The sequence below is a fragment of the Macrotis lagotis genome, chromosome 1, assembly GCF_037893015.1.
Source record: "Macrotis lagotis isolate mMagLag1 chromosome 1, bilby.v1.9.chrom.fasta, whole genome shotgun sequence".
NCBI lineage: Eukaryota > Metazoa > Chordata > Mammalia > Peramelemorphia > Peramelidae > Macrotis > Macrotis lagotis.
The window spans coordinates 220925173-220942609 of record NC_133658.1 but is presented as its reverse complement, the minus strand read 5'-3'; the positions used below and the strand labels follow the sequence as shown (position 1 = coordinate 220942609).

The window sequence follows — 17437 nt, the reverse complement described above, 5'->3', positions numbered from 1 at the left end:
ACAACTGCAATGTTTCACATGGTGGGGAACAAGATTGTTGAGAAAGAAAAAAGATAAATTTCTCAATACTCATTAATTTACCAAATAACTGCTTTCAAAGGGTTCCAATAAAATTCAAACTCTTCAATAATTCAAATTTGTCTATATGAAATAGGTATCAGTGAAAGTATTTTTTAATTTTAAAGAATTTTAATTCTTTTTAATATGTCATATCTGAATTTACTAATATAATACAGTAGAAGACCTACCAATGAACCAAATCCCAGTGTCCAAAAATGCTCATTTCTGACTTCTAAGACTCCATCCAAAGTAGAAACCTAAAGATAAAAAATCAATGATCAGTATGTTTGACACTAGCTACTGTTTCCTAATATCTAAATTTCATTATATCTTATGCCTCCACTAACTGACATTAATAAAGTTATAATTTGCTTTTATAAGAGACAGTAGTGTATAAGGAGTAAGCTTTAAAGCTAGGAAAATCAGGGTTCAAGTCTCTGTCACACACTAGCTCTATGAAGCTAAGCAAATCATTTAACATTTTGTGTTCACTACAGCTCCCTAAAGCTGTAGGTTGCAGAAAAGGTGCCACTTTTCTTCAATAGAAGAACTTACCTATTCAAATCAAATGTATATGATCAAATCACAAGTATAGTTGCTATCTCTAAAGAATTTATAAAATTAGATAACAATGAGGTAGAAATTCAGAACTCAAGGCTCTGAAGTAATGTAGCCCTTCCCACATTAACCAGAGCTTTGGAAGTGATTACAATACTAGATTTGGAGAAAGGGTTGTTGTTGCTACATAATGAGCATTGGTATCACTGAGGCCCAGGTAATGGTACAGAGGATGACTGTGATAGAGACAAGTCAAAAGTCATTTAAAACAAGATATATTACTTTTATTTCCTCTAATACTTGTCTAGTAAATTCACTGGCTGGTGCTGATAATTCCTTTTACTAATCTGCCTTTTGTTATCATGCTCTTGTTTGGATTACATTACTAAAATGACTATAAAATTCTTCCTACCTGAAATCTAACAATGTTATTAATATCTATTTCTTAAGCACAATTTCGCAATATTGGTGATTTTACAAAATAATCCATCTGAAAGTTAGCTATTATTACCTCTCTGATAAGTTTATCCAATTGTCCAATAACATGAGGTGGTGTAGTCTAGGAGAAGAAAATAACAATAAATTATAATCAATATACAACAGAAAACTGGTTGAATCAATGACTCAAAAACTATTAAAAACCTGTTACAAAACATACCCTAATCTATAGTGTTACCTCTGAAGTTTCAACAAAAATAATTATCAAATTTGGGGACATGATAGGGAAGGGAGGCTAAAAGATTCTAGTATTCGATCATACAAATTCTTGAGGTTATCAGCCCATAATCAAATGAGTTATTTGTGGGGTCCACGCTCCCCATCAACCTAAATGTATGTCTTTAATTGTTGAGAAAGTGGTTACATGAGTGTCACTTTTCCTGCTTTTACAAGTATTGTCACATTATAATTAGAGAAACTGGAGAGAAGGGGGTGGTAGTTCTGAAGTATTTGTACTAGTTCTGGGATAATCCTGCCAGATCAAAAAGAAATCTGTGATTTTTGCTTCAGAAAGACTCAACAGCTAGAGATTATGAAACCTAAACTGTCTATACATAAATAAGTAAAAATAAGAAGCTGTACTTCTTTTTCATTTAACATATTCAATTTGGGTAAAATAACCTCAATAATTTGGTTTTGTTATACATTACAAATACAGGATTAATATACTACCCATCTTATGAGTTTTCACATTATCAGATATCACATTTTAGTAGAAATGATTTCATTTTGCTATATAAACTTAAATCTAGGAATCAAGTTATAATGGCTTCTCTAATAATTTTAAAGTATGTAATGATGCAGTTTGCCCAATAGCTGAAAAAAAATTAGGAAAATAAGGACCATATCAAGCAGGCAAGTTTAGAAATGAAGCAACCTGAGAAAACTTTCCTTACCTGAAGTAACACCTTCCCACTATATACACTCATTGGATACATAGTACCAACTGTCATCAGAGCAATAGCTATGGCTGAAGCAGTGTCTACTGCAAAATAATTACTGAAATGAAAAAATAATGCCAAGAGTAAGAGAAGGTTCCTTAGATCACCTTTTAATTCAATCTACTTGTAACCAATTCTCAAAATGCACATTATTGTTAAAACTGGCTAGCCTCAGGATTGGAAAAGAGCCAAAGTCCCAGTTTTCTAGATAAATTTTCCTCCAACAGCTGAGTCTTAAAAACTCTTAAAAAATAAGCTATTGACATAATATACATATAAGCAGATATGTTGACAAATCCGTTTTAAAAAATATTAAGATATTATTATTATTAAGTATTAAGTAAATAATATTATTAAGTAAACTATTAAGTAAAATTTTTGTAAGCCTAAATGCAGGAATCTGCATTTCAAGGAAATTATCACATCAAGTAAGAAATGATGTGGAAATTCATATTATACCAACAATATTAATATATATTAACATATCTAATCTATTTCTTACTTCTCTGAAGCAAAAACAAATTATTATGCAAACAAATGGAATCATTAAATCTCTTCCAGAAATACTAACTTCCTGATAGATATTATGAAAGTTTAGAAATCCTGGAAGGTAAGGAAGGGATAGCTTCACTAGAATTTTATTGATTGAAGATTTTTTGCTAGAGTTTAAAATTTCACCAGTGGTTTGATTTGTTCACAAGTTTCTTTATGAGATGGTTCAATACTCCAGAGTCATAGGGCTTCTCATACATACTCCTTTCCCAAATGGTTTTTAGGATATGCAGCATTGCTCTTTTAACTGGTAACCTATTCTCTAAAATAAGGCAGGCTTTATTAGCAATAAGGCATTATTCTAATAACAATAACGGCCAAGTGAGTGTGGAAGCAATGTAGGTTTTAATAATTTAAAGCAAATAGTTGGGTATTTCATTTCCTTAAATCGGTCCCACATGAATTAGTTTTTAGTTTTCTGGTGATAGTTGTCAAAAAGTTAACTTTCAGTTATTTTTACCAATTATAAAAATTTTGAAACATTAAAGGGGAAGGAATCTTAGTTGTTGTCAATTCCCTTTCTCATTTTAAGCCATAAGGCCACTGTGGGTTAGAAAGGTTAAACAACTTGACTGAGTTGAAGCAGCATACTGATGACTCAGTTGAACTAAAACCCATTTTCTGATTTCTGATCCAGGATTATTACTCTAACACTGGCTCCTTTATAAGTCAGATCCACAAAGTACTTCTTAGAACTAATAGAAGTAATAAAAATACTTACTTTATTTCAATTAACATATATGTAATACAAAGAGCAAAAGCTCCAGCAAGATCAATCAAGACAAAAGGATTCATTCGAGGAAGGAATATACTGCTAAGCCCTGGAATGATTCCACACAAACTATAAGGAAAAACAAACCAAAGTAGGATTCATTAATATTATTCTGCTGAAAATTTACAAAAAATTTTCAATAAGGCATAATCTATCTTGTTTCTATAGAAGGAAAACTTTGGAGCAAACTTAATAATTGACAAAGGTCTCTGGATTTTTTTTTTTTGCATTTCATCTGTGAAACTTAAGCTGAATCAAAAAAATTCAAGAAAACATGCCAACAAAGAATATATATGAAATTAAGTTAGAATAAGAAGTCACTTTCTGTGTCATTCATGTAACTTACAGAATGAATACTTTATTTTACAGTTTCTGAAGAGATTACTTTCTTGTACTTTTTAAAGTAATGCATTATTGTAACCAAACCTTATTCAAGCTTACCTTCTACTAAGATCAGCAACATGTTCCTGAAGCCAACTAGTAGTAGCAGCTACATAAAATAAAAGAGATTTTATTATTAACATGCTATCTAGAAAGAAAATTCAACCACTCCTGATTTCCTTAACTTTTTTTTGTTTTGCATGGCAAAAGGGTTAACAAAGTCACACAGCTAAGTAAGAAGTATCACAAGGCTGGATTTGAATTCAGCTCCTCCTGACTCCAGGATTGGTGCTTTATCCACAGCCAGCTAGTTGCCCCAATTTCCTTAACCTTTTGATAAATTTAATGAATATTGTTCAAAATTATAGGCAAAGGTACTTCTGATAATATTCCTTAGAGTTTTCCTCTTTTGCATGTGTCATCTCCAAGAAGTCTTTCACTTCTTAAAGCTTTCATCTTCACTCAAATTAACTAATTATATTTTTTCAAAGTATATTCCCACATGGACTATCAGTTTCTAAGAGCAAAGAATTTTAAAAACTTTTGTCTTTCTATCCTGCAACACCCAGCACAGTCTTTCACAAAACTGGAGCTTAATAAATGCTTGTTAAACTTGTTAAAAAGAATTGTAGACCATTAAGATGAAAGTCTGAGTCAAAAAGTTCCTTTTGCTCTTAGTCTATCTAGTTGGTTTGAAAGAACTAATGAATATATATAACACAATGTTCCATACAAACCTTTCAGTGAAACTTCCTAGATTATTTTATTCAAATTTCCACATATATAACTAATATGTCCATCTCAAATTTTATCCTTTATTTCTTGACCTCCAAATTCTAGATCATGATAAGATATAATTTACAAAGCTGTTTCAGGTTTAAATGAGAATTTCAAACAGTTGTTTTCTCTAGGTTATCCCATTATGCAAAATTTTAATATCTACTATAGGGGTGCTTAATTGTTTTGTATGTCATAGACACTGGTGAAAGCTATGAAATCCTTCTCAGAACCATGTTTTTATATGCATAAAATAAATAGGACCACACAGGAAACCTAATTTACTGCAATTTGGCTACCAAGATTAAAAAAAAAATTAACAGATATTAGATTAAGAATGCCTGTCCTTGAATATATCAGATTTCCTGACATACCACCACTGGCATACCTAATCACCCACTTTACCTCCTACTACCTTTTCTATATATCTACTAAGCTATGGACCCTTTCTTAGGTTGAAGGATTCCAAAATGTTGAGGTTCTGTAATGTAATCTTATTAACTGGATCACCAAAGTGACAGCCAGTCTGAATCAAGAAAACCTCTGACTTGTAAAATATTCTGAAAGAAAGTTTTGTTATTTTATTTTTTCTTGAGTTTTGCAAAGCAATGGGGTTAAGTGACATGTTCAAGGTCACACAGCTAGGTTATTATTAAGTGTCTGCAGCCATTTATGAATTTAGGTTTTCCTGAATACAGGGCCAGTGCTCTATCCATTGTAAGACTAAATTGCCCTAGATTTGTTATTTTCAAAGTGTTACCCAACAGATGTCCTACTGGACTTATTAAAATTCTTTGTAACTAACACAATTATTTCATTTAAAGAGAAACTTCAGAATGCCCCAAAATATGGTTCTTCTAGACTGTTTATTAACTTATTAAATTAATATTAATTAGCAAAACCTGTTTTCCTTTATAGATGGTATTAATATACTTTATATATATATATGGATGTTATTAATATACTTTAACCTATTCTATAAATTATTGAGGTCTGAATGAATATGTGTATTTTGAACTTTAAAACTACTACAAAAAATGTTAAGAATCATTGCTCTTTGCCTTTATTCTTTCAAAACACACTTTTATATTTGATGTATCGATAAACACTTTAATGAGTAATGAAGTCGTCAAAAAGAAAAAAAAACTTTTGACTTGGAGCTGTCATTTCATCTGTGTAGAAAGGAAATTTCCTCTACCAATTCATTATCTGTTCTCCAACTTATTCTCTTGGAAAGCTACTTGAATCCTGAGAAGTTCAGACTTGCCAAGGGTCTCATAGCTAGTATGTATCAATGCTTGGGTTTGAACCTGATTCTATGAATTTGAGGACAACTCTCTTTTCACTATGCCACATTTTTAATGTTACTATTTTACAAAATGTTACTATTTTACAAGAGAGAATGAACAATCAAGCATGGCAAGAAGAGCTCATTTTTTTCTATTGAATTTTCTTACTTATTATGACAAACATAACATACCTTCAGAGACATAAGCGAAAGGCTTATTCCTAATAGAAAGCATTGTAAACAAGTTGAATGTGAGAGCCACAAAAGTACCAACTAATAATCGTCCCCTAAAAAAAAATAAAATTTGTGTTTATTTTCTTTGACAATAAATATGCCATTTCACATGATACACATCATTAGCTACACCATTAAGATGAAAAAACGGAAAGATGAAGAGATAATGTGATTTATTTGCTTGCTGACTTTCAAGACATAAGAACCATGATCTGAACTTGGTTTTCAAGGTCATCTCAGGAGTCTGGACCACTAGCTACTGGACCATAAACTTCTGTTCATCTCAAGTACTAATAAAAGTAATAGCTGACATTTACAATGCACTTAAAGATTTTCAAAGTACTTTACACACATTATCTCATTTGAGTCTCATAACAACCCCATAAGGAACCACAGGAATTATCTTTCCTATTTTGTTGGTTAGTTTTTTTCAGTTGTGTCCAACTCTCTATGACCCCATTTTAGGGTTTTCATGGTAGAATGCTCCATTTCCTTCTATTTTACAGAGGAACAAACTGAGTCAAACAAGGTAAGTGATTTATCCAGAATCACACAGCTAATAAGTGCCTAGGACTGGATTTGAACTCAGGTCTTTTGGACTCCAGGCCTGGCATTATGCCCATTGTACTAACTGCCTATCATTCCTATTTTACAGATAAACAAGAGGCTCAGAAGCAAAGAGATTTGCCTTTGACTGCATAATTAGTAATTGTTAGAGAGAATTTAAGAATTTAATCTACTACTCCACAATACCTCTCAAGTAGTATGGAAAAAGAATATTTGGCATTCATGTTTTTTATAAACATATACTTTTAAAGTCATATTGTATAAATGTTCTGTAAATATACAGAACAAGTTATACTGCAACTGATTTGGAGTAGGCATGGACAATCTAATTTACAAAACTATTTTATACATATATTTGCATTGTGTGTGTGTGTCTCTATCTGTATACACATACATACAGGGAATCACACAGTTTAACAATGAAAGGATGGAGGAGCTATGCTTGGGGTGCTATCCTGGAAAGTATAATCTCAGACTGCTTACAAATTTTTCAGGGCAGTGCTTCGGAAACTAAATGAAGCTGAGGAAGAAAACTCTGGGGTAATCCAGTAAGTAAAGTTACTTTTGGGATCTTGTCTTTGAAGCTCTTTGAAAAAGTGTGCCATAAATGCTAAACTGAGAAAAAGTAATTACTATTAAAAGACATTTATTAAACATAGAAATGAAAAGTAAATAAATGAAAAATGACACATATTAAAATATCTTACGTATGTATCTCAGGCTGCTCCAAAAAACGTTCCACACTAAAGAAAGAAATGACATAGATTTGTTAAATAAATTCTTTAAATTACAAGGGAAAAATTATCATATGTTTCATCTATCCAAACCAAAAGAAATTAAATTATCCCAACTCTCATGATATAAGTTAACTTTTGAATATTAGTAGTAATGGAGAATAGGGATGGAACAAAGCAACTTATCAATTCGTAGATTCATTTGCTCCCAAAGGCCTCTATCAAAGACTTCTAAATAACCAAGAAATGGATTTGGCCTAAGCTTAGTAAACTCCATTATCTAACTTTTATATCATGAAATATACCCATGATTTCTGATTTCAGCACTGTGGGTATTTTTTTCCAACTAATACAGACCACAACTGTTCTGACTAAGCAGAAGTTCTCTGCAAGTGCCACATTCAAACTAGTGTTGAGCCTCTCCAATGTCTGACAAGATTACCAATTTTGGGGGCAGCTAGGTGGCTCAACTGGCCCTGGAGTCAGGACGATCTGAGTTCAAATCTGGCTCCAGCCACTTAATTACCCAGCTTTGTGACCTTGAGCAAGTCACTTAACCCCACTGCCTTGCAAAAACAAACCAAAAACAAATTACTAAATTCTCATGTCTATATCTTGTTTGCTCATGGTTGTTTGCATATTGTCTCCCCAATCAGAAGATCAACTTCTTCAAAATACTTATTCTTACCTTTCTTCTAGCATGGTCCACAATAAGTTTGTAGACTGACTGATTAACTTAATAATGGACCAAAACCATTAACGCTTTTAGGAACCAAAAGCAACACTGATCTGAGCATTCAGATCAATTCAAATCAACTGTACAAACATAGAGTCTAATAATCTCACCTACTAGAACAGCAGTTCAAAAGTAGTTAATAATCATTCAATTTAACACATCAGTTGGTCTCCAGTGGAGTGCCCCAGGGACCTGTCTTGGTTTGATTATTTAACATTTTTACCAATGACTTGGATAAAAGCATAGACATTATATTTGTGAAATATGCATTTGAAATAAGGCTGAAAGAGACAGCTAACACACTGGATTTAAGATTCAAAATAATTTAGGGGCTGAATCTAATAAGATAAAACTCAAAAGGGATGTGTAAAGTACTGCATTTGGGTTAAAATAATCAACTTTGTAAGTATAGCTTATTGATAGATTGATTTACAAACCTTAAAGCATTATATAAATGTAAGGTATGGTTATTACAGACTTGAGTCAAATAGAATAGAGTCTTAAACACTACACTAAGGAGTATGAATTTTATCCTAAAGTCAATGAAGATCCACTGAAACTTGAGTAAGGGAGTGATATAATAAAACTATTATAAAACTAGTGATATAATAAAACGCCAAAAGATAAAATGGGCAAAGAAAAAGAATAGAAACAAGGAAAGCAGGTAGATGAATATTATAAGTCTAGGCTACAGGTGATGAGGTCTTGAACTGGAATGACAGTAATGTGAATGATGAGGGTAATGGAAATCAAGATTAAACTTTCATAATATATTCTCTTACCTTTCTTTTAATATAAAGAGTGCTCCCAATTGGGCCAGAACTGTAGAAGCAAATACTGCCAGGACTTCTAATCTTTCAAACCTAAAATCAGAAAATTAGGCTAATTACTTCCATTTTAAAAGTTAAATACAATTATACATCTAGAATTTCTAAAATCAATTTTTTTTATAGAATGAGAAAAAAATACAAGAGAAAAAGGAACTTTCTGAAGACATTTATTTTATTATTCTCTGGATTTTGCATATAATTTGAATATGAAATGAATTAAAGTATTTACCCTCTTTTAAAATTTTATTCCTGGTATTTAAACAGCTAAGATCAAACCCTTCATTTTATAAGTGAAGAAATAGTGGTTAAATAACTTGACAAGGATATTACAGCTAGTGAATATTTGTTTTTTTTGTAAGACAATAGAGTTTAGTGACTTGCCCAAGGTCACACAGCTAGGTAATTAGTGTCCAAGGTTGGATTTGAATCCAGGTCCTCCTGACTCCAGGGCCAGTGCTCTATCCACTATATACCTAGCTGCCCCAGCTAGTGCATGTTTGCAACAGAATTTGAACTCAAGTTTCCTGATTCCAAGTCAGTGTTTAAACGTAAACAAATTAAATCAAACCAGATATAAGAATACACTTTTGAATTAACCTGCTATTTTCTCTAAGTAGGTATTTTTCAAACTAAAGACTAGAACTCTAGTAAGGTAAGGGAGATCAGTAGTAGAGAATGTCAGACAGCTTTTAAGGCAACACACAATATCTAACAAGAGTAATCTGATTTCTTCTAACATTCTGGCTCTCTCTGTTTTTCTTTCTCTTTGTCTTTAAAATCTTGCTTTAAAGCTAAACAAGAGATAAGTGCTCTGAAGTCTGGCTATTTGAGGACAACAGTGCTTTTGTAAGACTAATAGTGGCTTTTAGTTCTTTTGAGGAATAAAGGTATGCTTTGGTGATGTTGCAAATTAAAAGGTTCAACAACCATAATCATACAGAAGAGGAAACTAATAAATATTAAAGAGGATGCCTTTTTTAAAAGGAGAAATCAGGTACATTAATAGGCTGCTGGTGGAACTATGAACTAGTACAACCATTCTGGAGAACAAACTTAGAACTATTTCTAAATTTCTATAAAACTATGTTTGACCCTCAAGTCAGCAATATTACTACTATGTCTAAACCTCAAAAGAAAAAAGGAAAAGGACCCAGATGTACAAAATTATTTATAGCAGTTCTTTTTATGATGTCAAAGAATTGGAAAGAGGGGGTGCCCATCAACCAGGGAATGGCTGAACAAGTTATAGTATGTGAATATGATGGAATACTACTGTGTATAAGAAATGTTGAAAGGGATAGTTTCAGAAAAATCTCGGAAGACATATGAAATGATACAAAGTAAAGTGAATAGAACTAGGGGAACAATGTACAGAATAACAGCAATATTGTAGTCAGCTGTAAGAGACTTAGCTACTCTGATCAACACAATGATACACAACAATCCAAAAAGCCTCATGATGAATAATGCTATTTAGAAGGTAGAAGGAAGCATAGATTCCCCCCCCCAAGAACATAGTTAATGCAGAAATGTTTCATATCATTTACACATATTTTTTATTAATAAAAAGGACCTTAAAGGTTATCTAGCCCACCTCACCTAAAAAAGAAATCCCTTTTAAAACATTCTTGTCAAATAGATCTCCAGTCTCTGCTTAAATATGTGTCCAGCCTAGGAGCTCAATACTTCATGCAGGCAACATAAATGTAGGGTTTTCTATTTTGCTGTGTTAAATTTCATCTTGTTCATTTCAGTCAAGTGTTCCAATATGTCAGGATAATTTTCAAACTTGATCCTTTCATCTGTTAGCCATCTATCTTACTTATCTTTATGTCACTTGAAAAATGTATTATTGGCTTACAAGTTACTGATAAAAATGATAAAGCCCCAGAGATTTCAATATAGATAGACCATGAAATAATAAATCAATACTCTTTGACTAGTCTGTTCAACCAATTGTGAATCCACATTAAGCATACTATTATTTCCTTCATGTTTCATCATCTAATTCTCAAAGCCATAATGAGATTCTTCCACTGTTTTACTAAAAGCAAGATATATTATGTCTAAAGTGTTCTCTTGATCTACCAGTTAAATGATTCTATTTAAAAAAAGGCATGATTTCTCCTTAGTTCCATCCATTCTGTCTACCAGTGATTGTGGCACTCTTTTTAAAAATCACAATACATATCATTATGTGATTTACAATTGTAATTGTAACTGATCTGTAGTCCCTAATATGTCTTTATCACCCCCAGAATTATACTTTATGGGAAGAGGGGGAGACAGTAGACTCCATGTGTGAAACAGATGTATCCAACATAAAATAAAAAATAATCAGTTACTCTTCCACCTTTCTAGAAAATTAATTGATGGCAGGATGATGAAAATTAGCATAGAAGGGACTTTGAATTTGTTTGTGAATTCTGATTCCTTCTCTAGAGATTTGCACTGTCATAGTCCACACTTATGATTTGTATTTCTTGCTAATTTGAACTATAAAGCAACAACAACTTCAATGGGTAACATTTAGTGGTTTACTAATCCTTGCTACTTATTAGCTGTGCGATCCTTGGCAATTCACTCAATCTTGGTCTTCTCTCAGTTTCCTCATCTTTAAAATGAAGCTATTAACAATACCCTCCTCCTCCTCCTAGGGTTATTTCAAGGATCAAATGAGATACTATCTGAAAACTATTTTGCATGGTACCTGTTACATAAGAGGTGCCAAATAAATGTTGATTTCTCTCTATAGTCAGATAAAGAATCAAGTATAAATCCCTTTGATGGGATTTGTACTTCTGAAGAGCTAAAATTCAACTATAAAAAGGAAATGCCGCCAGTGTTTTATTTTTAGCAGAAATAAACTTCTAGTAGATATCTAGATGTTTGAAATTCTGTATCACTATCATAACTTGTGTGTCAGGTCAGTTACTGGTACAAGGGAAGAATTCCTTATCCACATCTACTACCTAGTTCGGTAGTGAATACTATGTTTCTAAAACTATTGCTTCTGCTCTTTTACTCCAATGTTCTCTACCATGTTCCTACTCAGTTTTTTAGACGTCAATATAGATATCTTCATTATAGACAATGCCATTGCATTGTTCTTCCATTAGCTGCCTTTTCTGAATAAAGTAGATCCTTTCTTTGCCAAGGCCTATGCCATTGTTTTATGAAAGCCTAGTTCTCTTCTTGATCAAGTTATTTCAAGCTCATTGTTTTAAAGTAGAAAACTAAAGAGTATAGCTAGTAGTTTAAATTCAACTTTTGTATGAATCCACTACTAATTATACTTGTTATCTCAAGAATCTTACCATACTATATTGTATTAACCAAAAATTACATTTATTACCTCATCTGGAATGATTCTCAGTGAAATCTTTTGTTTTATCCATTAATAAAGGATGCAATATCTTTTGTCCAATGACAAACTCAATAAGCATTTATTAGGATTATTATTTATTTACTAGCTTATTACTTATTTATAGCCAGGCTCTATGCTAAGCACTGGGGAGATAAAGAAAGACAAAAGACAGTCCCTGTCATTGAAGAGTTCACAATATAATACAGGAGATATCATGAACAACTAAGTACAAACAAGCTATATAAAGGATTAAATAAGAAATAATTAACAGAGAAGAAAATAGAATTAAGAGAGATTGGGAAAGGCTTTTTTGTAGTTATGTAGGCTTTTAGCATGAATTGCAAGGAAGCTAAGGAAGCCAGGAGGTGTAGATGAGGAAGGAGAACATCATAGGCATGAGAGACAGTAAAAAAGGTTGGAACTGAGAGATGGAGAACATTATAGGTATGAGAGACGTAAAAAAATACCTGGAACATGAGAGATGGTATCTTGTTTGAGAAATGTCAAAGAGGCCCGGGTCAAGTTATCAATTTCTTTCTTTTTCATATAATTTACTTCTTACAATTTTATATTTTTAGAAAAATCATTCTATTATCTTGATCAACAGGTATTTTCTTTCTTCAAGTAATTATCTAGTCAGTCTTTTAAACTGCTTATTATATTTATTTTATAACTAACCATTAAGCAGAAGATAATATTCAAACTTACCCAAATGAATAGACTGGGCTTGGTTTCCTCACCATTACCCAGTAGCTTATCAGACATGTCACTAAACTGAATTAAAAAAATGAAAATACATTTAATTAGAAGTTAATTATTTCAAACTAAAGATTTGTATTTTAAAAAGTTCAGCTTTCAGAATTAACAAGTTTCTGTAGGATACTTGTGATTGACCATAGTAAATTAATAATAAGCACTCCTAATAGGATCACAAACTATTTTATTTTGAAATGTGTGCATGGAACTTTGCTGAATAACCTTTTAAGCATCAGATAAAATCTACTGGCAAGTTAAAGAGAAACTAAACAGATGATTACCACAGGATTACAATATTTTAGTCATTTAAATGGAATTAAATTTAAATTTAATTTAAATTTAAAATTAAAGTTTAAATCCTTAACTTAGTTTTTAACCTCATAAACGACCTTTACATTAAGATAAGGAAAGTAACATAAAATAGGATTTTTTTATTTAATACTTACTTAAAATTATTTTTACTTATATGCTCAATAACAAAAACAATTCTTAAAAGTCAGCACTGGCATACTTATTTATGGGGAATATAATGCATGCATAATTTGTTTCATCCCCTAAATAGCAGGGTTCAATAAGTAAGTCCCAGGTCATTTACCTCAGGGAAGTTATACTCATTAAACTGTCTTTCTTTCCAACTCCAACTCTTTACCTAACTGTTACCTTTCAACAAAATTCCTATTGACAAATTTGTTTTGAGTGAATGGACCTGACAGAATGAGAGTCTCACCCTGAGGAACCATGTTAAATTTTTATCCCAGAAAGTCGATAAATATGTATTAAGCACCTGTTATTATGTTATACACATTATTAAGATCCTGTGTGCTAAGTGCTGGGGAGAAGGGAAGAAAGGGGTAACAAAGAAAGGTAAAAGACAGTTCTGCTCTCCTGGAGGTCACAGTCTAAAAGGAAGAGATAACATACAAACACTCTGAGATACCATGCAGAATAAACTGGAGCTGATCAACACAGGCAAGGTACTCTAAGATGGATCAGGAAAGACTTCCTAGGTGAGATTTTAGCTGAGATTGAAGGAAGCTAAGGGGGAGAAATGAGCTGAAAAATTCCAGGCCTGGAGGACAATCAGTGAAAATACCCAGGGTAGGGAGATGGAGGGTTTTGTTGGAAAAATGGTCAGATCAGTGTCACTGGACTTCAGAGTAAGGTGTAAGAAAAGTAAAAAAGGGAGGGGAGGGCCAGGTACTTAAAAGCTATGGACACTAAAAGGATATTTATTTATATGATTCAACAAAACCTATTAAAAGTGTTATCCCTGGGGCGGTTAGGTGGCGCAGTGAATAGAGCACCAGCCTCGGGAGTCAGGAGTACCTGGGTTCAAATCCGACCTCAGACACTTAATAATTACCTAGCCATGTGGCCTTGGGCAAGCCACTTAACCCCATTGCCTTGAAAAATCTAAAAAAAAGTGTTATCCCCAGTGAGCCTGCAACCTACTAAGGTATTTGCTACTGGATCTTGGGACAATGACAAAAACAATGTTTTATTCTGGTATACTTTAGATTTTGGTAACAAGTTCCTGTAGAGAATATGTAGGTAAATCATCAATCACTACAACATTAGACATCACAAAGATACAAAGGGCTAAAAGAGTTCAGGGAACAGCAAAAGAAATTTAACAGTTCAACTCTTCATGATCTCATTTGGGGTTTTCTTGTCAATGTTACTGGAGTGGTTTGCTATTTCTTTTTCCATCTCATTTTATAGATGACAAACTAAGACAATAAGATTAGTGACTTGCCTGGTCACACAGGTAATTAAGTGTCTGAGGCTAGCTTTGAACTTAGAAAGATAAGTTGTCTTGATTCTCAGTTCAGGGCTGCACTACCTAGCTGCCCAAATTATTACTGACCTTCCTCTAATATATGTTGATGTTTTGGCTATTTTTGAAGGATTCTTTAAGGTTTTCTTAAGTTCTGGTCAATTAAGTGAATTTCTACAATTACATTTTTACTACTAAAGTATGAGTTTTTCTAATACATCGTTGGTAGAGTTGTGAACTCATCCAATCTTTCTGGAGAGTAATTTGGAATTATGCCTAAAGGGCAACAAAAAGGTGCATACTCTCTGATCTAGCAAAAGCACTACTGGGTCTACACACTGAAGAGATTATGAAAAAAGAGTAAAAACACCACTTGTACAAAAATATTCATAGCAACCCTGTTTGTGGTAGCAAAGAATTGGAAATTAAGTGAATGTCCTTCAACTGAGGAATGGCTTAACAAACTGTGATATATGTATGTCAGGGAACACTACTGTTCTATTAGAAACCAGGAGGGATAGGAATTCAGGGAAGCCTGGAAGGATTTGCATGAAATGATGTTGAGCGAGATGAGCAGAACCAGAAAAACATTGTACCCCCATGAGCAACATGGGGGCGATGATCAACCTTGATGGACTTGCTCATTCCACCAGTGCAACAACCAGGGACAATTTCAGGTTATCTACGATGGAGAGTATCATCTGTATTCAGAGAAAGAATTATGGACTTTGAACACAGACCAAATCAGGAAAAAAAACCCATTTATCTTATTATGTAATTTTACTATCTCACACTTTATTTTTCTTCCTTAAGGATATGATTTCTCTGTCAGCACATTCAACTGAGATCAATGTGTACCATGGAAACAATGTAAAGACTAACAGAATGCCTTCTGTGGGGGGTGGGGTGAGGGAAGCAAGAATGGGGGAAAAATTGTAAAACTCAAAATAAATAAAATCTTTCTAAAAAAAAAAGTATGTGTGTGTTTTTAAATTGGGCACATTTTTTGTTACTTTAGAGCCAGTGTAAATAATTTATTTGGAGTGTTATATGGCTGAATTCAGCATTACTACAACAATCCTATTTTGGTTTTTTTTACCTTGCACCATAGATATTTCCAAATTTCTGTATAAGCTTTGTTTTTTATCATGCTTTGTGGCAACATAATAATCCACTGCATTGATATACCAAAGTCAGTGTAACCATTTTCTCATTGTTGGAAACTTGGGTTTATTTTCATTTTTTTTACTCTCATAAAGAGCATGCCTATAATTTTCTAAAAATTAAGGTCTTTTTTCTTTTCAATCAAATTATAAGAAACAAATTTAATGTGAAGAAAACACATTTTTTGAGATTTTATTTTGTTAGATTATCTTTGCATCAAATATCTCCAATAAAAATTCCAAGAGCCAAAACAGAGAATTAACATGAATAAAAAGAGCAAGAGTAACTGACAAAGAGTTAACTGGTCAAAGGATACAATCAAAGAATTCTCAAAAAAAGAACTGTGAGCTCTTTATAACGACTTGAAGAAATGAGCCAAATCATTAATAACAAAATGCAAATAAAACTACTGAGACTTTACCTTAATATCAGCAAGCTGATAAAAACCACATAAATACACTATAGGAGGAGCTATCCAGTAATCCAATTATTCTAGAAAATAATTTGGAACTCTGTAAAGAAGAAAGATTAACCTATCCATTTTGACTCAAAGATTTATTTTTTCAAATAAACAAATACCCAAAGGAAGGCCCTTTCCTACATATAAAAAATATTAATAAAAGTACTTTTTGTTCTTTCATCAGGCAAAGAATGAGAAACAAAGTAAATGCCCAGTAAATAAGAAATGACCAAATTATGAAATGTAGATATAGTAAAATATGGAATATTACTGAGCCATAAAAATCATATATGAAGAATTCAGGGAAGCATGGATAGATTTATATGAACTGACAAGTGAAACAAACTCGAAAAATGTAAAGACATTAAAAAATGAAACCAAACCACACCTGGTGCTGGAAAAGTGTTGAGAAAATTCACCTCCCATCCATGTGAGGGGCCATGGAGGGGAGGAAGGAGTATCACTAGCTGAGGAATATTGCATGTTCTATCAGGCAGATGTGGTAATTTTGAACTTTATTTTTCCTTTTGCTGAATGGATAAATGGCTGGTTTTCTGGATAGGGGAGGAGAAAGAGATCTTAAAAAGTAACTAATGTGATGATAGCAATGATTTCTTGGCTGAATGGCATATTATATTTCTATGATTAAGATATTAATAAAAGGTTCATATTTCAAGATTGTGATTGTCTATCTGCCCAATTTCAATCAGATAATCAGCAGATTAACTGACAATTGCGTTCAAAATAATAAGTGATTGTTAAAATTTTATTTCCGCGTATTCCTGAATGTCAGTCAGAATCCTAGTCACCAAAATTCATGATTATCAGGTACCAGCTGAGCTCTTGTAACAGAAGAGAGAATACCCCTTATCAGTGAAAATACTGATAGAGTATTCCCAATAGTATTAGTAAATTAAAGGACAAATCAAGATTTATGACTCATTTCTTACCACCTATTTTAGAAAAAGACAGCACATGAGATTAT

The 17437-nt window shown here is 32.6% G+C and overlaps 1 protein-coding gene across 6 annotated transcripts in view; it reads right to left on the bottom strand.

Moving 5' to 3' along the window:
* The window catches only part of SLC30A6 (solute carrier family 30 member 6), a 41510-nt gene that overhangs the window by 14354 nt on the left and 9719 nt on the right, over positions 1–17437 (bottom strand). For all 6 annotated transcript variants that reach the window (XR_012473422.1, XR_012473424.1, XR_012473423.1 and 3 more), the window contains 9 exons: positions 13004–13069; positions 8881–8961; positions 7336–7371; positions 6020–6114; positions 3823–3871; positions 3331–3450; positions 2013–2115; positions 1130–1177; positions 249–317 (listed from right to left, as the gene is read on the bottom strand). Coding sequence is in view for 3 of the 6 variants with exons in the window: in XM_074209674.1 (XP_074065775.1) it covers positions 249–317; positions 1130–1177; positions 2013–2115; positions 3331–3450; positions 3823–3871; positions 6020–6114; positions 7336–7371; positions 8881–8961; positions 13004–13069 (667 nt within the window). In the remaining 3 variants the exon portion in view is untranslated. The remainder of the gene's footprint in view (positions 1–248; positions 318–1129; positions 1178–2012; positions 2116–3330; positions 3451–3822; positions 3872–6019; positions 6115–7335; positions 7372–8880; positions 8962–13003; positions 13070–17437) is intronic.